This window comes from Stomoxys calcitrans, chromosome 4, assembly GCF_963082655.1.
Source record: "Stomoxys calcitrans chromosome 4, idStoCalc2.1, whole genome shotgun sequence".
Taxonomy (NCBI): Eukaryota; Metazoa; Arthropoda; class Insecta; order Diptera; family Muscidae; genus Stomoxys; species Stomoxys calcitrans.
This window is the reverse complement of record NC_081555.1, coordinates 15,200,913-15,224,768: the sequence shown is the minus strand read 5'-3', so window position 1 is coordinate 15,224,768 and position 23,856 is coordinate 15,200,913. Positions and strand designations below refer to the sequence as shown.

The window sequence follows — 23,856 nt, the reverse complement described above, 5'->3', positions numbered from 1 at the left end:
CATATAGTCCTCATCGTTTTGACATTCTAAGATTTAGCAATGTACATCCCTCTGTCAGTCGAATGCATGCTAATTTTCGGAAGAATAAAGCTAGGCGCTTGAAATTTCGCACAAATACTTCTCAATAGTGTAGGTTATAGTTTGAGATTGTAAATGGGCCAAATCGGTGCATGTTTTCATGTAGCTGCCATATAAACCGATCTCCTGATTTCATTTTCTGAGCCTCTAGAGGGCTCCATTCTTATCCTATTTGGCTAAAAGCGTTGACACGAGACCCGGATTGTCTACCAGACAACAAAAATTCGTAATGGAGATATTCGGGCATTTGTTTATGCAAAATCTTCTCGAAAACTTTCAATAGATAGCATAATATAGAAATCGGACGGAAGTCATTATTTGATTTAGGGATTTGGAATATCTTTGATATTTTCCAAATAGTCGGATATGCACTGGAGATTTGACTTGACTGATCAAAGACAATGTAAAACTTCGTCGTGCGATACACATCTATACTCAAAATTGGAAACCAACAGTTGTGCTTTCCGGAAGCCTATTAGTGTCTTCCTAAAAAGTAGAGTCTATATCTAAGGTAGGAATATTAACAAAAGTTTCATTCAATTTATTTATATCACCATGGTAATTAGAAATTGCCTTGGATTTTCCAATTCCGATATTGTTTATAACCTTCCTTTTGGCTTTCGAGTCTAACGCCGAATAATATTTGGAAGAATAATATCGTAATTTTGCATCACTAATGAGTACATTAACTTTATTTCTTGCCGTGCGATTTCCTCATGAAGTTCCGGCGTTTTAAAACGTTTCCACCAGGGATAGGCTAATTTAGTTAGAATTGTATTTTTATAGAAAATTTTATTAAAATTTGTTTACAAAAAATTTCGTCAAAATTTTTTTATATAAAATTTCGTCAACACTTGTTTATAGAAAATTTTGTCAAAAATTTTTTTATAGAAAATTTTGTCAATTTTTTTCTTTAGAAAAATTTTGTCAAAATTTTTTTTAGAAAATTTTATCAAAAAAATGTTCTATAAAAAAAATTTGACAATATCTTTCTTCTAAAAAAAATTTAATTTATTTTATTTAAAATGTAATTTAAATTATATAAAATTTTTTTCATAGAAAATTTTGGCAATATTTCTTTTTTATAGAATTTTTTGTCAAATTGTCAAATTTTTTAATAGAAACGTTAGCAAATTTTTTTCAATTGATTTTTTTATTTCTAAATAAAATTTTTTCAACAATTTATTTTTTTTTTTTTGTTTGTTTCTCTTTCGAGACGAGCTCAATGATCGGAGATGCAAATGGAAAAGGAAAGCCAAAGATAGCAACACACACCACCACTATTGGCCGCGTTTCGTCTTTCGTTAGAAGACTCTTCAACCCTATTAGGTGTGATGGCTTCAAGGGCCGTGCGTTGGTATGTTGTATTTGAATCGTATTAATAGCGAAAACGCATCCAAGGAACAATTACCACATTAACCAAGCTCCGACAACCCTGCTTATTAGCTGTACTTTTTCCAATGCATGTATTTTCGTGTAATGACAGACATTCTGTCTGTGGCAAATTACACTTCTTCCATACTACACATGATTTTTTCATCTGTTGGAAGTTGTATTGATGGCTTCGGTGGCAAAACGCGAACAATTTTCCATTTGCCAACATATTTTTATAGAAAATTGTGTCTAAATTTTTTTATAGAAAATTTTGTCAAAAATTTTTTTATATTAAATTTTGTCAATAACTATTTTTTAATAGAAAATTTTATCAATATTTCTTTTTTTATAGAAAATTTTGTCAATATTTCTTTTTATAGAAAATTTTGTTAAAATTTCTTTTTTTTTTTTTAAATTATTTAAAATTTTTTAAAAGAATATTTTGCAGAATTGTCAGAATTTATTTGTATTTCTATATTTCTATATTCTATTCTATTTTGTCAACAATTTGTTTATGGACATTTTTTTCAACAATTCTTTTTTTGTAGAAAATTTTGTCAAAATTTTGTTTATGGAAAATTTTGTCAAAGTTTTGTTTTTAGATAATTTTGTCAAAGTTTTGTTTATAGAAAATTTTGTCAAAATTTTGTTTATAGAAAATTTTGTCAAAATTTTGTTTATAGAAAATTTTGTCAAAATTTTGTTTATAGAAAATTTTGTCAAAATTTTGTTTATAGAAAATTTTGTCAAAATTTTGTTTATAGAAAATTTTGTCAAAATTTTGTTTATAGAAAATTTTGTCAAAATTTTGTCAAAATTTAGTTTATAGAAAATTTTGTCAAAATTTTGTTTATAGAAAATTTTGTCAAAATTTTGTTTATAGAAAATTTTGTCAACATTTGTTTATAGAAAATTTTGTCACAATATTGTTTATAGAAAATTTTGTCAAAATTGTGTTTATAGAAAATTTTGTCAAAATTTTGTTTATAGAAAATTTTGTCAACATTTGTTTATAGAAAATTTTGTCAAAATATTGTTTATACAAAATTTTGTTTATAGAAAATTTTCTGTAAATCAAAATTTTGTTTATAGAAAATTTTCTGTAAATCAAAATTTTGTTTATAGAAAATTTTGTCAAAATTTTGTTTATAGAAAATTTTGTCAAAATTTTGTTTATAGAAAATTTTGTCAAAATTTTGTTTATAGAAAATTTTGTCAAAATTTTGTTTATAGAAAATTTTGTCAAAATTTTGTTTATAGAAAATTTTGTCAAAATTTTGTTTATAGAAAATTTTGTCAAAATTTTGTTTATAGAAAATTTTGTCAAAATTTTGTTTATAGAAAATTTTGTCAAAATTTTGTTTATAGAAAATTTTGTCAAAATTTTGTTTATAGAAAATTTTGTCAAAATATTGTTTATACAAAATTTTGTATATAGAAAATTTTCTGTAAATCAAAATTTTGTTTATAGAAAATTTTCTGTAAATCAAAATTTTGTTTATAGAAAATTTTCTGTAAATCAAAATTTTGTTTATAGAAAATTTTGTCAAAATTTTGTTTATAGAAAATTTTGTCAAAATTTTGTTTATAGAAAATTTTGTCAAAATTTTGTTTATAGAAAATTTTGTCAAAAATTTGTTTATAGAAAATTTTGTCAAAATTTTGTTTATAGAAAATTTTGTCAAAATTTTGTTTATAGAAAATTTTGTCAAAATTTTGTTTATAGAAAATTTTGTCAAAATTTTGTTTATAGAAAATTTTGTCAAAATTTTGTTTATAGAAAATTTTGTTAAAATTTGGTTTATAGAAAATGTTGTCAAAATTTTGTTTATAGAAAATTTTGTCAAAATTTTGTTTATAGAAAATTTTGTCAAAATTTTGTTAATAGAAAATTTTTTCAAAATTTTGTTTATAGAAAATTTTGTCAAAATTTTGTTTATAGAACATTTTGTCAAAATTTTGTTTATAGAACATTTTGTCAAATTTTTATTTCTATAGAGAATGTACGAACGTTTTATTTCTATAAAAAAAAAAACTTTTTTTTAGAAAATTTTGTCGAAATTTCTTTTTTACAGAACATTTTGTCGATATTTCTTTTTTATAGAAATTTTTGTCAAATTGTTTAAAAGAAAATTTTGCCAAATTTTTTAGTTTTAAACTTTTGCAAAATTTTTTTCGATAGATTTTTTTATTTCTAAAAAATAAAATTTTCAACAATTTTTTCATAGAAACTTTTGTCAAAATTTTGTTTTTTAGAATATTTTGTCAAAGTGTACAACATTTTCTATTGTGCACTTGAAAATTTGTCTAATGTCACTGCAAGTGCTTTTTTGTATAGGCCACATTGACCTACAGCACAGCGACGGGCCGATTCGTCTGGTTTGTCTAAGTTTGGCAATGTTGATATGTTTTGTTGTTCTAAGCACTGATGATAAGTTTGTGTAGGAATAGTGGAAAATAAATATTTCTATTCTCTTACTGCGCTTGGGGGAGCTAGCGCACGTATTGACCCATGTTTCAGAACAATAGCCTGCTCTACACTGTACTCAATAGTCGTTGGGTATGTAGAGCACCCTTATCAATTTGACAAAGGTGTTGGTGAAGATACATGGCATATCAGAAATGGCGATCCAGCATGCCAGTCAAAGTGTTTTGACAACAGCACACACTTGCTAAACTTTTATAAGTTCTTTGCTATGCTATTCTTTGAATGGAAAGCTTTGAATTTAAATGATCTTGAGCTGGAATATGTTGACGAAAGGATTTAAAAGTCCAAAATAAAAGAGTGCTTACATATAACTTTTTATTTTTTCGATATTTTATTTCTATAGAAAATTTTGTGAAACTTTTATTTCTATAGAAAATTTTTTTAAAGTTTTATTTCTATAGAAAATTCTGCCAAAATTTTATTTGTGAAGAAAATTTTTTAAAATTTTATTTGTATAGAAAATTTTGTCAAAATTGTTGCTACAGAAAATTTTTTCAACATTTTACATGGAATTAATGAATTTCAGCATCTAACTCACTGTTGGCTACTGGTGATCTTAAGCTATTTTGGGACCAAATATATGTTCATAACAGTTAAGGAAAATGTTTGATCATTTCTTTAAAGTTTGTTTGAAATTATTAGAATTCCTTGTTTAAGTTGAAAAAAAATTATCATATCCATAAATAGTTTCCTTCTAACTTTTCCATTTCCTTACCCAATTTGTTTTTCTTTTCGTATATTCATAACATAAATTACATAAAATAAATGGATGAATATTGATATAACTCATAAAAATCCATTTTTTATGGTTGTTTATACAAAGAGGCTAATTTTAAAATGATTTTAGCTTTCAAGCATATAAAGCGCTTTAAAAACTAGTTGAAAAAAAAACGAATGTTTTTTTTTGAAACGCCGCTATTTTTGTAGTCTACAAGTTTCTTACTTTCCAGCACAACGTCACAAAACAGGCACCCACATAGAGATTTTTTTTTTACAAATAGAAAATTACAAAATAAAACGAAACAAACGAAAACAGTTTCTATTTGTTATACAGAGAGATTGTTTTTTTTTATTGTTTAAGTTTTTCTGGCGAAAAACAAAGCCATAAACAAAGCCAACTACACAGCAATCACGGGCATAGCGGGCGATGTATGTAGACATACGTATAACCCTATGTATGTGCATACTTATGAGTGTATCTGCTGTATAACTGATGGGATGAGTTGGAGATAGATCGTGAAAAAAAGAAATGTTGGATATACCGCAACGTACCGCAAACCGGGACCACAGTCATAAACACGTGCATGGTCTACACAATTGTAACACAAAATCAGTATCACCCACTTTTCCCTATCATCGTCAGAGAGATAGAGCGACAAAGTCGTCGTCATGGCTAAAATGAATGCAATTTTCATATAAACTAAATGCACGGGCAAACGCTCTGTTGACTGCGATTAGGATTTCTAAGTTTCGGAAAAATATATGACAAAATTTTCTGTAAAAGGGAAAATTTTTCGTAGAAACTAAATTTTTGAAAAAAATTTTGTAGAAATAAAAATTTGACAAAATTTTCTATAAAAATACAAATTTGAGAAAACTTTTCTATAGAGTGTACGGTCTTTTAGGCAGAGGTCTGTACCATTGCAGTAGCCGCAAGAGAAATTCTGGCAAGGAGCTTACCGCCCTCGAAACTTAGAATTTATGTGGACAGTATGGCGGCGCTCAAGGCCTTGGGGTCGAGGATGGTGAGGTCGAAATGCGTAGCGGACTGTTTGCAATCCCCGGGCCCACGATGTGAGGCTGACATGGGTTCTTGGGCATGAGAGGATTCCAGGAAATGAGGGGTCTGACGAGTGCGCCAGGAGGGGTTCGTCTGCGCCGGGCGGACCAGTCATCGGTCTTGCCTACGTGCCATTTTTCGAGCTACTGAACACTGTAGAGGGGATGGCCAGGGCGGCGTCAGTGGTGAGGTGGGACACGGTAGATGGTTGCCGAGCTGCAAAGCCGCTATGGCGGGTCATCAACCGGAGGACGACGAGAGAGTTGCTGGCGTTCGATAAGAGGTCAATGAGTACTTTGTCATTACCGGACACTGTACCATAGGCCGGATGGCGGCGCGCATGGGGATACCGCAAAATTACTTCTGTAGGAGTTCCCTCGATGAAGATGAGGAGAAGACTATTGAGCACTTGCTTTGTTCCTGTCCGGGTCTACAGAGACGTAGGCTCTCCTTTTTTGGGTAGCCGTTTCTTCTGTTATCTGGGTGAACTTGCGAACGTACCTTTGGTATCTCTCCTGAGGTTTGTTGAGGGAGCAGGATGGCACCGACGGGGGGTGACCCAGGCTTCGGCGTAGGTAGGTCCGTGCTTGCGTAGGAAAGGGCGGTTCTTCACCTCCCGCTCGGGTTTCTCCATTCCGCATGTCTTTTTCTTTTTATTCGTGTATAGCCTCTAGTACGAGGTCTCACATTTTCCTTTTTTTCCTTTGCTCTCTCTAGGGTACCACAAATGGCCAAAATGGCCTCCGAGTGAATTCATTTTGACAAAATTTTCTATAGAAATAAAATTTTGACAAAATTTTCTATAGAAATAAAATTTTGACAAAATTTTCTATAGAAATAAAATTTTGACAAAATTTTCTATAGAAATAAAATTTTGACAAAATTTTCTATAGAAATAAAATTTTGACAAAATTTTCTATAGAAATAAAATTTTGACAAAATTTTCTATAGAAATAAAATTTTGACAAAATTTTCTATAGAAATAAAATTTTGACAAAATTTTCTATAGAAATAAAATTTTGACAAAATTTTCTATAGAAATAAAATTTTGACAAAATTTTCTATAGAAATAAAATTTTGACAAAATTTTCTATAGAAATAAAATTTTGACAAAATTTTCTATAGAAATAAAATTTTGACAAAATTTTCTATAGAAATAAAATTTTGACAAAATTTTCTATAGAAATAAAATTTTGACAAAATTTTCTATAGAAATAAAATTTTGACAAAATTTTCTATAGAAATAAAATTTTGACAAAATTTTCTATAGAAATAAAATTTTGACAAAATTTTCTATAGAAATAAAATTTTGACAAAATTTTCTATAGAAATAAAATTTTGACAAAATTTTCTATAGAAATAAAATTTTGACAAAATTTTCTATAGAAATAAAATTTTGACAAAATTTTCTATAGAAATAAAATTTTGACAAAATTTTCTATAGAAATAAAATTTTGACTAAATTTTCTATAGAAATAAAATTTTGACAAAATTTTCTATAGAAATAAAATTTTGACAACATTTTCTATAGAAATAAAATTTTGACAAAATTTTCTATAGAAATAAAATTTTGACAAGATTTTCTATAGAAATAAAATTTTGACAAAATTTTCTATAGAAATAAAATTTTGACAAAATTTTCTACTTTTCTATTTTTTTGTATACGTAAATTCCTCTGTTTAGCCCTTATTATAATGTAGGCGTTTATCTAATGGGATGCAAATTCTATTAGCTGTTTACTTTTTGCATGCCATACAAGGATTTGGGGGATGAGGGCAATTGAAATTGTGATAAGCAGAAATTGAATTAATTTTTGTTTAATTGTAAAATTGAGCTCTTCTCGAAAATACGTTTTACTGTTTTCTGTTCTCGAGACATCATTTCATCATTGTGCACAATTTATAATTTTTGAGTGAGTCTATGAATCATTTGAAAAGTTTGCTGTCGGTTTGCTATGGCGAGGATGGGTGGCACACGTTCAAATTGTACGATACAGAAGAAGAAATAAACTTGTCGTTTTGTAGGAACAGTCTGGAAAATACAGTTCAAAAAGTTTAATTAGCATTTTTGATTAAATGAAAACGAAACGAGAATGAATTTAGCCATTCGAGTGAAACTGCATCGTATGCACCTACATTTGTACATACCACCCATAATTTGGTCCAATAAAGATGCGCAGTATTTGCTGATGAGCTTAAGGTGACATTTGATAAAACTAATTTGTGGAGGTTACAAATTTTTTCCTTGGAAAAGTGGTTTTATTGACCTTTGTTTGCAAACGAAAGGGATGAGAAGTTGTTGATTATCACATGAGTTTTAATAAAGTATGCAAGTGAGATCTTTTGAAGAAGAAAAGTGGCAATTAGGGTTTTTTGGCATATTCTAATGCGTTTCTGTGAAAAAGTCAAAACTTATACACAGCCCCAATTAGGAGGAAGATCTAACTAGTCTCTTGTCTCCTTGAGATTAAAGTGTTTGATGTTTGTAATCAATTTTTAACCCTAACAGTTCATAGCTCGAAAGACAAATTTCGCCTTTTTCAACTTTTGTTGCTATGGTCCTTCCCTTGAATTTGGACCATGGTTTTAAAGTCAGAGATCGAGGCACTTGGAGCGCTATTCTACGTTCAGCTAAGGGACAAATTTCATGTCATAAAGTAAGTTTTTTGCCTATAGAACTAAAACTTTTATTCAAGAACATAATATAGATACATATGTGCTTTTTGACCAATCATCAGTTAGAGGTCAGAAATGAAAGCGTAACAGTTTTGACCAAATTACTTGGAGTCACAGTTTGTAACCTACTAAGAGCTCTTAATATTTAATCAACGACTTTTAGCATTTTTATCGAGGTCTTCTAGCCCCTACACGGGATGAATATGAACACCACTCGAATTGAAACTCTCGAGTTTCTATTTTTATGGTGTTCACCGTTATTAGAAGAGTCTCAGCAGAAAGGTAACGGGCGCGTTTACAGATTCCGAATATTGCTTTGTATAGCTGTAACTGATACAAGTATCGCGAACAATGAGCGGTATCGAGTGCAACCTCAGTGGGAGGACGCGCAGCATTGGCTCTAGCTTAAATACAGAATGCCTGTGATACTCGATATGACAGGGTGAGTAATTTGTGCCTTTAAAAAACCAATGGACATTACGTTCCCGAGGTGATCTTTCGTACAGACGGGAACAAGCTTACTGTACATTTACTGATTATTGACCATTGCGACATATGGTTTGTAAGAACGAATAATTAAGGGTATAGCGAGGACAACATAGCATTTATAGTTTAAAAATATAAAATTATATATAATTTGCAACTATTATTTTTAATATTAGGCAGCCTTTTGCTGTGACTCTTTGAATTCTATAGAAGTTTTTTCTGATCTTAAAATCCATATTGTGAATAATTATCATAGTAGACTGATTGTGAATGAAAAGATCACAATAAATTAAGTTAATACTTGCCTAAGGCCAAGTATGCACCACAAGCAAAATTTTCGGTAGCAACACACAGTGACAAAAGGCTATGCATATGCATCGTTTGGCGAATCTGCCACACTTTTTTTGGTGGTAAAGTACGCGTTTGTCAAAAATAAATGTTATTTTGTATAAATTAATCCATGGCATATTGTAATTAGTTGTTATTGTTATAGCCACATTTTCGTTTAGTAATTACTTGACGCAAAAAATTATCATAGCAATCCCCGGCACAGGATAACTGTTTGCAAATAAAAACGATTAATTACAGCACATATGTACCTTATTAACCAAAAATGATTAAAATTCGGCAAAAATTATAAATCGATGTTTGTCGTCATCTTGTATTCTACACAACTGTTTTCCAGTGGCGACAATGTCTTGGCTGCAACCGAAAATTTCGCTAAAAGTGCATACTCAGCCTACCGAGCAAAATTGCAGGTACGCATCTCAAATGAATTTTTCTGTGCGTAACAGGGTGACTTAAAAGGCTTGCAGATTTTTTTGATAGGTTCATGCAACATGAAATAAAATTAATTGCAAATAAAAACGTTTAATTTTAGCACATATGTGATTTATTGACCAAAAATGTTTAAAAATCGGGCAAAATATAAATCGATGTTTATCGCCATTTTGTAGTCGACATAAATATTTTCTAGTGGAGACATAAATGCCTTGGCTGCAACCGAAAATTTCGTTTGAGGTGCGTACTCCACTTTAACTTTTAATTTTACAACAATGAGAGATATAATGCGGAAGAATAGCATAAAGGGTAATTTTTTAGCTGTTATCTTTTTGGCAACACTGTTTTAAACAGCTCACGCACGTTCCGTTTTTTGTTTCACTGTCAAACATCTTCAGTTTGGTTTATAATTTAACAATGAATCATCTTGCAAACGAACAACGCTTGCAAATGATTGAAGTTTGTTATCAAAATGCGAAAATTTCATTGAGAGACGAAAGTTCATGAGCGACGAAGCTAATTATTGGGTCAATAAGTTCGTAAATAATCTGAATTTTCGATAGTGATGTGAAGATCAGCCAGAAGCAAGGCAAAAAAGTCACGGTTTGGTGCGGTTTATAGACTGGTGGCATCATTGGATCGTAACTGCGAACTTTTTTTCCCAAAATGCAAGAGCTTGACTTACATGACATATGGTTTCAACAAGACGATGCCACATGCCACAATGCACTCGTTAAGAGGCGAGTTCGGTGAATATTTTATTTCACGTTCGAGACCGGTCAATTGGCTGCCTAGATCGTTCGATTTAACGCCTTTAGACTATATTTTGTGGGGCTGTGTTAAAGCTCATGTCTATACAGACAAGCCCGCATCATTTGAGGCATTGGAAGACAACATTAAAGCATTTGTTCGTGAGATACCGATCGAATGTTGGAAAGAATATGCCAAAATTGGACTAAGGATGGACCATTGGAGGCGCAGTCACGGTCAACATTTGCATGAAATATTCTTCAAACATTAAATTATAGGGAACGTAACATCGATTCAAATAAAGATTTCACGCATTTTTCTGAATTTTATGCGTTTTTTTTTAACTTTCCTATAGCTCTTAAAAAGTCACCCTTTATGTGTGTGTCCTTCACTGTTTTCGTCATTATAAAAGAACGTATTGGGGCTAAAACAATAGAGATAAAAAATTAAACAAGCAAGTGACTTACGTATTTTACTATTATTGAAAACATGATTATTAAACAAAATATAGCTTCAAACATAAATATTTTAGGAAAATTTTACACTAAAACTAACAACAAAATCAATAAAACACCAATGCAGTAGCCACATATGGAAGAAAAAATCATTAATATAATGAATTGCATTGTACTGGTGTAGAAAACAGTTTAATGATTATATGCAAAATGAAAGTTTCCAAAAAATATGAACATTTCTTTTACTTACTTTCCAGTAGCCGCTGTATCAAACTATCCACATTAAGATCAAAATCCGCCATTGTGAATGGTTATGGTTGTTGCAGACAGCTCCGCTATGCTCACTCTATTCGTTGATTGATGTTGATGTCACTTGTTATTGTTGTTTTGGTTAAATTGGTGTCTTTCGTCTTGTGACGTTTACGTTTTTATTGAACCACACTTTATTATATACTCTCTCGCACTGTTTAGCTTGCAGTAATGTGCTCTAAATTTTGGGGGTGGTGTTTTAAAGGAACTTAATGAATATTGTGTGTTGTTATTTTTTGCCGTTTCAATTGTTGTTATTATTGTTGTTGCTTTTTTAAGCCAAATTACTTCACACTGCACAACAAAACGGTGATGGTGGTATGTACTTGTCAAAAGCACAAACACACGCACACATTCATAAAAGTGGTGAATCCACTTGAATTTTTTGTATATTTATTTATTTCTGATTTCAATAGTTGTTAAATTGAAATTTTGTAGAGAACTCAAATCTAGAAAAGAAAAACATGACAACATTTAAGAAGATAACACAATAATAGTACACCACAGCCAAACACACGCTCATTAAATTGAACACACGTTGTTTTTTTTCGAGATACAAAAGGCGGCGGCGGGTACGTAATACACGTCAAAAAAAAACGAAACCAGAATCTTGTTAGCTATGCTAACGCACTGTTAGGGAGGAAAATTGGAATCATAAAACACCACAAGAATCTATGATTAAACCCCACTGCCACCACATGCCGATAGCAGCAGATAATGATGATGATGACGAAAAGTGTTAAAAAAACACACACCAAAGTATTAAATGAAAGAATTCTTGATTTTAAGTGTGTTGTGATTCACTTCTTTTCCCCCTCTGACCGATCAGAACATAAAAAACAGCCACACGCACACCCAAATTCAATTAAGTTTCTATCGGCGTAAGACGACGAACCAGAAAACAACAAAACACACCAGAAAATATACAAAAATAACCCAATAAACGAAAGTTTCCGCACACAAAACACACACAATACTAATACTTTTTTGTTGTACTCCTGGCAAAGGGTGTGGAAATCCATATGTGCTTGCTTTAAACCAAATTATTTTCACAATTGCATATTTTGCACCAAAAAAAATGCTTTAATTTCTTGTTGGCGAGATTTTCACCAAACGCAGTTAGTTGTTACATGTATCAGTTGTAGTAGTATATCTTTGCAACTCTCTTTTTTGTGCGACCATATCTATTCTACAAACAAATGCACTATTTTCATTAAACACTTTTTCGATTTTTTTCGTACTTATTTCGAGAATAAATTAAATTTATAAATTTATTATCTTGAAGAAGATAGAATCATCATACCGATTCTCCGATTCTTATTAGAATTTCAGTGTGTGCCGTATCACCGTATCACATCGCCGTATTAATTGTGAATGAAATATGGAAGGCACATACACGAAAAATAAAATGGACACATTCGGCAGCATTGTAAATTTGAGTAGTAGTATTTTTCATATGTCAAATACTATATCAACACAGGGTGATCTGAACTAAATTATAAGTCTCGTAAACTTTGTTCATTCAAAATGGTTACAAAAATATTGCTCAATTTTTCTTTTTGCACTGAAAAAAGATTACCGAATATATTATCTCTATTATGAATTATGTATAATACTGTTGAACTTAAATTTGTGAAATTTGATAATGGCTGTTGCTATGTTCCCTTTTCATGTTTTTCGCGATTACTTTTTTGAAATAACAGGGATAAAATAACAATTTTATTAAAATGTTACCATTACCGAATGAAATCAGCGAGTGTTTTGATTAAAAATCCATTATTTAAAACAAATTAATGGGCGAAAAATATTACGAAAAACGAAGTTAGTACCAGCTTATAAGCAGCAAAACAGTGTTATAATAATGAAAATACAACTTTAAAACACATTTGAAGAAGATACATTTTATAACAACGTTTATTTCTAAAGCCACTTTGACATTTAGATCAGAATGCACTTATAAGGTGAGGTCATGCGAACAGCTGGGTACAATTTTATTTATTTTTGTTTTGATTTTGCAGCAAATCTAAATTTCAAAGGCTTAATAATACAGCTGTGATATTTTTCTTAAATTTTAAAAAGATAGAACATCATTTGAACAGATAATCCAGACATATGTACCGAAACAGTGTTATAATGATGAAAATACAAAAATAAAACACATTTGATTAAGAGATAAGTTGTATAACAAAGTTTTTTCTAAAACCACTTTGACATTTAACTTTTTTTATTTTATTTTCTGAATTTTGTAATTTTAAAGCCCTATAAGAGCCCATTCAATAAAATTACAATAAGTTACAATTACAATACAATTTACCGCATTTGCCACTCAAGGTAGTTTCGTTGGGGGTAGATTTTTGTAGTTGTGCTAATGACCTACCTCTTAATTGTACCACGCATTTGCATTTACGACATTTGTCAATCAAGGTAATTTCTTTAGGGGTAGATTTTTGTTTTTGTGATAGTGACCTAACTCCTAGTTGTACCATGGACATTTTATTAAAATAGAACAGACGCCTAAAAACACGACTTCATGTATGGGAACATGAAATGACGCTCTATTTTAGGCGTCAAAGTTAAAAATTCTTTAACTTTTGCGCGTTACATTTGTGGGATTTGTTTGCAGATTTGCATTTTTCAACGCAACGCTCAAAGATAAAGCTGGTGGGTTAAAATCCGCTCACTTTAGTCAACCTTACTTTACTTATAAGACGGATGGAACCAATTTTCCTTTCAAGCGCAGTATGCAACTTTTTTCGTTACCATAAGAAATGCATTGACATATCCTAAATGAAATTTTCGCTGCCGGTACCAAAAATTTCGCTTGCACGCTGTTTAAATAAAATTTTCTTTGCGTAACAGGGTGACATAATAGGCATTGATGAATTTTTTTACAAGTACGAATGAAAATGGGTGTTTTAATAGCTCCATGCTATATGAGATGAAGTTATTAGCAAATTAAATCGTTTTATTACAGCATATATGTACTTTATTAGCCAAAATGATTAAAATTCCAAAATTATAAATTGGTGTTTGTCGCCATCTTGTATTCTACACAACTATTTTTCAGTGGCGACATAAATATCTTGGCTGAAAACGAAAATTTCGCTAAAGGTGCATGCTCAGATGCACTTGAAAATTTTAATCATTTGTTCTTCTTTTTATTTTAATAACTAAGATTTTGCCAGGGCCTTTTCGGAAAAATATTTGGACGCATTCCCCTTTTCCTTTTGCCGCACACACTCCTTGTTAACCTCTATTAATAATTCAATTTCATCCTTGATATAATCCAATTGTTTTTCTACTTCGTTTCGCTGAAGTGTAGGGTCTAGATCTAAAAAAATGGAAACAATTTTTAGGCAATTCATTTAAAATTTTAAAATTCCACATACTTCTTCTTTTGCACAATAGGCGATACATATTGTGTATGCCATCCAGAGCACGATCTTTATTCAAGTCATAATTGGCAACTGTATCTTTGGCATTTGCCATTATTTTCTCCCATTTGGAACACTCGGCGCGTGCCTGATTGTAGGATCTTTCCAATTCGGCAAGATCATTTCTCAAGCCCAGGACAGTGAGGGCAGCTTCATTAGTTACTTTGACCATGCGTTTGCGCATTTCTTCGATTTCTTGGAGTTTTTCTTGTTCCAAGCGGGAAATTTCAACTTGAGCTAACACTGGTATTAACCAAATAATTAAAAAAAAAATATTTCAAAATGCTTTACTATATACATTCAAAAGGTCGAGGATCGAGGCTCTTGGAACGCTGTTCTACGTTCGGCTAGTGGAACAAATATTGTCATAGCCAATTAAAGTAAGTACTATATACATTCAAAAACTTACTTAAGGCATCACATCTATCCATGCAATCTTTGACCGATTCAAATATGTCGGATTTTTCGACCACTTCTTCCAGAACTTGTTCATAGGGTTCAAATTCTTTGACGGTGGCTTTTAAAACATCCCGGAAATGAGCTGAAAACATAAAGAACGTGTAATAATAGGTGATAATAAATGGTTTTGTATGTCTACTCATTAAGCTCTATATGACATCAAAGTAGGTAGGTAGCTTTATAGTGAGTATTTATATCGACTTGTGAAATGGGCCCTCTGTTAAATTACACTTACACTTCTATCTCCCAATGAACACTTTATTTTACTCTTTCAATATACTCACAAAGTTCCGAAATGCTGGTTTTGTACTTTTCAATCTTCCCCCTCATCTCCTCATGCATTGCCGTTTCCTCAGCCACTTTCTTCTCGGCTATACGCTTCTTATCAACACAATCCTTTATGAAGCTGTTGACCTCAATGAAGCGTTTACGCAAATCCGTATGAGTTTTATAAAGTTCACTTATGCGAGCGGAATTGCTAGCCGCTTGGCTTTTAGCATTTGCTAGCATTTCTTCCTGCAAACGCATCATGGCAGCGTGCTCGCGTTCATTGCGTATATAGAGAAGTTCAATGGAATCTCCAGCTGAATCCCAATTAGGAGGTTTACTAAAAATCAAAATCCATAGATAAAATTACTTTTATGTTTTGTATTGGCCATGAATGATACCAACATGAAAAATTTTTGCTGTTGCTTGGATTCAATGAAGTCGCCAACCGCTTTTTCGGGACTTAAATCCAAATTTCCAATAACATCAACCTTGGTGGTGGGCTTGAGGCGTGGCATATCGGTATTTTTTTTAATTATTGAATAAAAAACTTGTATGATTCTGAAGTCTGTTGATAAAACCAGTTTGAAGAATGTTGTTTTTATTTGTATTTAAAAGTGGAGGTTGCCATGACTATATCCGTATTACAATGGCTTAGTTGTTGTTGTAGCAGTGTGTGGTTACACTGAGGCGGCAGCCCTTGCTGATGAAGGACTCCATCGGGTCAATCCGGTACGTACACTCAGCTGCCATGGGATTGACAATAGCTTAGTTATGTTAAACCGCTCACCCTTTCATTCAACACGAACCTCCAAAAGTAATCAAATCGTACATAGGTTGTAAGACCGATGTTACGGTCTGAACTATCTATGAATGTTGTGCTGTTTACGCACTGGAGGATGTGTAAATCCAAAACAAAGAAAGTGTCAAGTGATGAAGAAAGCTTTACAACACCGAAAACCATTTCAGCTTTATTCGAATTCAAAAAACGTAGGATCGGTTTGCATGAAGACTATCTTTTCAGCGGCCTATCGGTGCTCATAATGGGTGTGAATGTTAGAGTTTAATAATGTAGTTCATCTGCCTTTGTTTAGAAAATTTAGGATTTGTGTTGCAACTGGTGTATTGGTTTACGTCAGGATGTACTTATAAGGACAGCTGAATACAATTTGTTTATATGTTTTGATTTTGCAGTAAATCTAAATGTCAAATCTTAAGAAGAATTTCTACTTGGTCCGATATTACACACATAAGCAACAAAACAGTGTAATAATGATGAAAACACATATATAAAACAAGTTTGAAGAAGATACGTTGTAGAACATAGTTTATTTCTAAAATCACTGTGACATTTCAATTTACGGCACTTACCTCGCCAGGTAGTTCCGTTGGGGATAGATTTTTGTTGTTGTGATAATAGCTGTTTTCGGGAACTGCACAAATTTTTACTGGAAGTGGCGCGAGAGAGAGCAAATTTTGACAGTTCAAAAATAGAGAACCAACAAATTTCTACTGTTACTTTTTGGCCAGCAGAAATTTGGCACTTTGAACAGATGTTTTGTAAAGGTCAGCTGTTTTATGAAAAGCAGCCGTTACATGAAAATGCAAAAGCTAATATCAAAATGGATCAAAAAATCAAATGCATCCAGAAACCAACCAAGAAAAGAGCAATGATCGGTTTCTTAAGTGTTTTGATGGAATCATACTCACCAGAAAGCTACGATGATATCAACACCGTTCCATTGAATTTGCTAAGGAGGGAAGATGGTGCCGTAGTATTTAGTGGGTCTGGCAGGGCAGGTAAAAGTTAAAAGTATTAAAATAAAAATTTTTTGCAAATTAGTCTGCCAATTATGAACGGATAAAGATATTTTCATAGAAAACACAGTGTCCGTAGCCGCTGCATGACTTAATAGAAATCTCCCTTAGCCGCACATCAGTGGTCGTAGCAATTTATCTAACCGCAATGTCCAAAAGCATTAGATGGTTAGTCCAAGGTATTTTTGTCAGCACAACAAGTGTACTTTTGTATACGGTGATGGTATGTAAAACAGTTGTAGTCCTATGCAGCCTTCGAAATGCATGCTGATGCTCGGCGAATGGAAATTGTCCAACGAGAGGAGCGGGAGGAGTTGTCCCTCATGCGTCTTGGCTACTGATGAGAGAAGGGAGATCGGTGTGTACGACTCCCTCTTGCTCGTGTCCTTTTCAGGTTTCCGTGCCATCTTCCAAACATCGGTAACTATAATTGTTTTCAGATAAGCTGAGGACTGCTGTAAGGCAGAACCAGATTCTTCAGCATCAGTGTAGAAATTCCGTCTGGAACCAGTGCTTTGGGCGACTTGGCGCCACGGATGATGCACTGTTGTCGTTGTAGCAGTGTGTTGTACACTGAAAGACTCCATCGGACCAATGCGGTACGTACAACCGGCTGCCATAGGATTGCACGGTAATTTGTGATGGCCTTCTAGCCTTTTCACTCTCGGGTCAATAAATTGACGTTTATTTAAGGAAAATACCTCACAAGTATCACCAGCATATTTTTTTAATTGTTTTCCAAGCTAGCAAATAAAAAACAAACCGAAACAAAAATCAGCTGTTTTTCTACAAATTTTCACTGGAAGTTGTTCGCGAACTTTTGTTTGCAAATTTTTTAAAGAGAGTAAAATGGCTCTTACTCCCCTGCAAATTTTTATTGGAAAAGTACGCGTACAGACCTAATATCATCTTAATTGAAGTACACAGCATGACATAATTACCAGGTAGTGTACCGTAAACAGCTGAGCACAATTTTTTCTCGCGAGTGCACTAACTGTCAACAAGTTTTGGTTGTGTGTAATTATTATAGTTAAGAACCATAACACACACACACACAACGAAAAAAAAGGCGCAAACTAGTCACATACACAAAATCAGGGTTGCACTAAACACTGATTTTGACAGATAGTGCACTAAGTATTTTGTTGTTGGGCAACTGCCACTACCTGTAAATGAATATATTGGTTGCCCAAAAAGTAATTGCGGATTTTTTAAAAGAAAGTAAATGCATTTTTAATAAAACTTAGAATGAACTTTAATCAAATATGCTTTTTTTACACATTTTTTCTAAAGCAAGCTAAAAGTAACAGCTGATAACTGACAGAAGAAAGAATGCAATTACAGAGTCACAAGCTGTGAAAAAATTTGTCAACGCCGACTATATGAAAAATCCGCAATTCCTTTTTGAGCAACCCAATATCTTGGTACACAGATTTTACTTTGGGTGAAGTGAACTCATACATTTTACACAACAAATAGTACATTTAAAAAACCAAAGTATCTTTATTCTATAATTATTTTTTTATTATTTTAATATTTTGCAATACATTTGTAATATTATGAAGATTTGTTTGTTGTGATTTTGTTTTGTTTATACACAATTCCAATGTTATTGTTATTGAAAATGATTGCAACGAATTGTGTATGCATTTAAAAGATTAATTTAAACCATTATCTTTTATAATGAATTAATTACAGTTATTTTTTACTTCAAATTAATTATAAATTTAAAGAAACGTATAAACATGTTTTCTTCTTATTGTTTCGTTCTTCATTCATGTATCGAGAATGTAGTTTTGCTACGACGACGATCTTATTGTGCATAGTAGTGCTTGCTTATTATGAACATTGAACATATGTTTTAACATATAGGTATATATGTATATTTTATTTAATTATGTACTCTATAATTCATATTTTTAAATTCAAAATGTTATTTCGTATGTATGGTGATAAAAACTCTTCCGTCATGTTAAATGTTTGCGTTACCGTTACTTATTTCAAGGAAAAATACTATGTATATTCTTTTAAGTTATGTGTCGATTTAGCGCAATTTAAAATTTTCTTTATATAACTTTAACTGTAGGTAAGTATTTGTTTTTTTTTCTGTTGGGTTTTTTGAGAATTAGTTTTGAAAGATCTGCTAATAATAAATATAGGTGTATGTAGTAAAGGCTCGATTACACGGCGTGTAATTATCTTATGACATGTCAAATTATCAAATAGCAAATGTAATTCTTTTCGATTAGAGCGTGCTCTATTCCTTCTGACAGAAACTTTAAGAAATCAGCTGTTTTTGTTGTCAGTCGAATGAAAGCAAACCCAACTGAAATTGTTTTCACATTATTTATGATTTTACCAGCTTTCTCACAAGATTAACAATTTTTAGGCATAAAAAAATCAGATTTTGCTCACATTTTTAGGTTATGTCATACGAAAATAACAGACAGATGAGATAGCAAAAATTATGAATCATATGTAAATTGACAATTTTGACAAACATTTTCCACTACATGTGCATACAAAAAATGACATGTCATAAGACATTTACATGCCGTTTAATAGCGCCTTTAGTTATATTTAGAGAATACTGTAAACTACACCAGAAGCTGCTGTCAAGGGCCATGATGATGTTGATGATGACGATGAAAATTGATTAAGGTGTTCATGTACGGGTATGTTGCTTTTGTTGCTGCTAATAAAAAGGCTAACTACTAAGACTGGTATTAACGATCTTAATTGCCTCGAACTCCGTTTTTGTTTTGGAAGATAATCATTTTCATCAGCTTCTATTTTTTGTTTTCTAAGGCTTTTCATCGGGAATAGGTTTGTGTTTGTGCAGCCCCAATTTAATGTGATTATTTGTATCTGAAGAAATATTGAAAGAAAAAAGAAAATTTTGTGCGTATTAGAATTTTTTTTTATAAAGATCGAATCTGAAATTAAATAAAAAAAGTTCATTCCTTTTAAATTTTTATGCATTTCAAATGAAGTTGAGGTTTACAGAGATCGATTTTAAATGCAGGTTTAACTGATTAACTTGTGTAATTTATTAAACAAAAATAAAAAAATTCAATAAAAATTCAAATAAAAAACAGAACATATTTGAAATAAGTAATTCGTTTGGCAATATCGCCTAGACCTAACATTAGCTGTGTTCGGGCACACCAAAATTGGTGCAAATTTGCACAACTTTACTGGAAGTCGTTCGCGTACTTTATTTGCCAGCAGAAGAGAGCGCGAGAGAGAGCAAATTTTGACAGTTCGAAAATATTGGGTTGCCCAAAAAGTAATTGCGGATTTTTTAAAAGAAAGTAAATGCATTTTTAATAAAACTTAGAATGAACTTTAATCAGCTGCTAAAAGTAGCAGCTGATAACTGACAGAAGAAAGAATGCAATTACAGAGTCACAAGCTGTGAAAAAATTTGTCAACGCCGACTATATAAAAAATCCGCAATTACTTTTTGGGCAACGCAATAGAGAACCTGCAAATTTCTACCGGGACTTTTTTCGACTTCGGGTAGTCTTTATCCCGAAGTCGAAGAAACCGACCCACTCCCTGTCCAAACGATACAGGCCAATCATTCTCTAATCCTTCGTCTTGAAGACCCCGGGAGACTACGTGACACGTATATTGGGGTCCGTCTCGTACTTAAAATGATTCGCGGTTATCACCATGCTTACACGAAGGGTCGGTCGGTTAACAGCGTAATTCATGTCGAAGGAATTTGGGGGTGGACCATAAGTGGTGCTTGCGCTTTAGTGGGAATGAGGATATCTCTCTATTGGCGAATTAGATTGGTTAGGTCGTTGGTTACAAAGATGACATTATCAATGCTGAAAGGCCGAGATATCAACGCATCACTGATGGAGGGCTCTTTTATGAAGATTGTGACTCAGGTGTTTCGAGGCGAGAGTGAAGGTCGTTCTAGTTTGTGGAGCAAGGGGGAGTGTTCCAACATAACCTGGATATTGGATGTGTGACAACGACGACGTCCTCAGTCTGAGGGAGTGAAGAACCTTGCCAATCATTCTCTAATCCTTCGTTTTGAAGAACCCGTAGAGACTACGTGTCACGCATATTGGGGTTCGTCTCGAACTTAAGCTGATACGTGGCTATCACCATGCATACACGAAGGGTCGGTCTGTTAACCGCGTAATTCATGTCGAAGGAAGTTGTGTGGGTGGATCATAGGTGGTGATTGCGCTTTGGTGGGAATGAGGATGCCCCTCTATTGGCGAATTAGATTGGTTAGGTCGTTGCTTACAAAGATGACTGAGTCTGGTTTGGATGGGGCCACTGGGGCAGGAGTTTTTATTGAGTTCTTTGGAACCAGGGTATTTTATAGAGGCTTCTTGATGCGGAAGCGGCTATATGATCGGACTGTCACGATATACGTGGATGGCGCTGAATGCTCTTGCAACGGTATCTGTAAAGCTGCAATGAGCTTCTCCGGGCCATGGGAAAGACTCTCAGGCCCTTTTGGGTCCCGGGCCATCAAGAGGTGGCGGGAAAAGAGGAGATCGACGAGCTGGCAGGAATGTAATCCTACTACGATTACATTTCTGTGCTAGTTTTTGTGTAGGGTGTACGCTTTCTATGGTGACCGCGCGAATGAGGCATAGACTGTCGCCAAGACCCAGTGGTCGAGTATTTCGTGGAACAGGACTTATCTTGGGGCTAATGAAGCATGTCCTTGGGCTGCTGAAAGGTCATTGCAACGTCAGATCTTTAACGTCCCTAACGATCATCTTTTGTCACTGCTCGGCAATTGCGAGGATGATAATGAGTAAAAACTTTATCGCCTCTACTAGCGGACTAGAGAGAGAATATGACCGCTGCCCCGCCCATGATATTAAAATCGTTCTGGGAGATTTTAATGCGAAGATAGGGAAGCAAGACATTTTTGATCCAACAGTCGGAAAGTTTAGCCTCCACGAGATAACGTTTAGTAATGGGTTGAGGATGATAAAATTCCCCGCGGCAAAAAACACGGTAGTTAGTAGCACCAGATTTCAACATAAACATATTTACAAAGCTACATGGCTGTCACCCGATCAAAGCACGAGGAACCAAATTGATCACGTTGGGATAGATGGAAGGCATTCATCCAGCGTGTAAGATGATGAATACAGATTCGGATCATTACCTTGTTGCAGCAAAGGTTCGCACCCATTTGAACATTTCGAGTAAAGTACGATCTCACACTGCACGGAAGCTTTACATTGAAAAGCAGCAAACACAACAGATGGCAGCGGTATACTCCACTCGACTGACCCAACTGCTTGATGAAAGCACTTCTTGTTCCGATGATATAATGGGGCAGTGGCAAACAATTACCCACTCCATGGATAATGCCGCGAAATCTGTACAGGTGTAATGTCACCCTAAAACCTTCCAAATATATGTATACACTAATCACGACAATGTTGGACTCAAATGAAAGGTATTTAGGATTAGAAACGTAACTGATATCCAATCGTTGTACCAAAACAACCCTAAATCGGACATATTTACCGACCATGGCAATATGGGACTCAAATGAAAGGTATTTGCGAGTAGAATACGAATCTGATATCCATTTGTGGGACCAAGTTTCTGCGGATCCGTCCCTTCCCCAAACAGGACTTATTTACCGACCATGGCAATATGGGACTGAAATGAAAGGTATTTGCAAGTAAAATATGAATCTGATATCCAAATGTGGGACCAATTTTCTTCCCCAAAACAGGAACTATTTACTGACCGTGGCAATATGGGGCTTAAATAAAAGGTATTTGAGTGTAGAATACGAATCTGATATCCAGATGTGGGACCAAGTATTTGGGGGGCCGGCCATCCCCGAGAACATTCGTCCAAAGAAGACAAATTTACGACAATTGCAATATGGGGCTCAAATTAAAGGTCTTTGGAAGTAAAGCACGAATCTGATATCAATATTCGGGAAAAGTGTCTATGGGGCCATCCCCATAACACCACCCAAATAGGATGTATTTGCTAACAATTGCAATATGAGGCTCAAATAAGAGGTATTTTAGAGTAGAACACGAATCTGATATATATTGGGTTGCCCAAAAAGTAATTGCGGATTTTTTAAAAGAAAGTAAATGCATTTTTAATAAAACTTAGAATGAAATATACTTTTTTTACACTTTTTTTCTAAAGCAAGCTAAAAGTAACAGCTGACAACTGACAGAAGAAAGAATGCAATTACAAAAACTTGTCAACGCCGACTATATGAAAAATCCGCAATTACTTTTTGGGCAACCCAATATTTTCAAATCCAAGTCACTGAGTGGACGCCCATCCCCCAATACACCCCCGGTAATGTTAGTCGACTATGGAAAAATGGGGCTCAAATGAAAGGTATTTGGGAGTAGACCATGAATCTGATATCAACATTCGGGACCAACTGTCTAGGGGACTTCCTACCACCATAAAAACCCTTAAATAGGAAACGAATTCAATATCCAATTTTGAGGCCAATGGCAATATGGAGATACATATATGAGAATAGAGCATGTTGCTGATATTTTTTCAGTGCTTAGTGTTTGGAAGACCACCCCACTGCCCAAAACACTCCTAAATCAGGCATATTTATCGACCATGTCAATGTGGGGCTTAAATGAAAGATATTGGCGGGTAGAGCAAGAATTGATACCCACTTTCGGGACCAATTTTCTGGGGGCCTACCCCTTTC

General features: G+C 33.3%; 3 protein-coding genes across 8 annotated transcripts in view; all 3 read right to left on the bottom strand.

Annotated features, from left to right (window-relative positions):
• LOC106088308 (serine/threonine-protein phosphatase beta isoform) overlaps positions 1–12,559 on the bottom strand; it is a 153,843-nt gene extending 141,284 nt beyond the window's left edge. The window contains exons 1-2 of one of the 4 annotated variants that reach the window (XM_059368296.1): positions 12,479–12,559; positions 11,117–11,624 (exon numbers count right to left, since the gene is read on the bottom strand). In XM_059368296.1, the coding sequence (XP_059224279.1) occupies positions 11,117–11,168 (52 nt within the window). In that variant the 5' untranslated portion in view covers positions 11,169–11,624; positions 12,479–12,559. Of the gene's footprint in view, positions 1–11,116; positions 11,625–12,158; positions 12,395–12,416; positions 12,437–12,478 lie in introns of those variants that run through there. The other 3 variants (XM_059368297.1, XM_059368295.1, XM_059368298.1) reach the window with 3 other exon arrangements.
• A 1,576-nt stretch (positions 12,560–14,135) lies between these two features.
• Positions 14,136–15,943, bottom strand: LOC106085132 (coiled-coil domain-containing protein 42 like-2). Its single transcript, XM_013249181.2, has 5 exons — positions 15,741–15,943; positions 15,353–15,675; positions 15,019–15,150; positions 14,565–14,852; positions 14,136–14,506 (listed from the first exon to the last, which is right to left on the bottom strand). Exons 1-5 carry the CDS (start codon positions 15,851–15,853, stop codon positions 14,346–14,348), a joined length of 1,017 nt encoding a protein of 338 aa, XP_013104635.2. The 5' UTR covers positions 15,854–15,943; the 3' UTR covers positions 14,136–14,345.
• Positions 15,944–18,841: 2,898 nt separating this feature from the next.
• LOC106085133 (clathrin heavy chain) overlaps positions 18,842–23,856 on the bottom strand; it is a 33,103-nt gene continuing 28,088 nt past the window's right edge. For all 3 annotated transcript variants that reach the window (XM_013249182.2, XM_059366388.1, XM_013249183.2), the window contains exon 9: positions 18,842–20,021. In XM_013249182.2, coding sequence (XP_013104636.2) covers positions 20,012–20,021 — 10 coding nt within the window. In that variant the 3' untranslated portion in view covers positions 18,842–20,011. The remainder of the gene's footprint in view (positions 20,022–23,856) is intronic.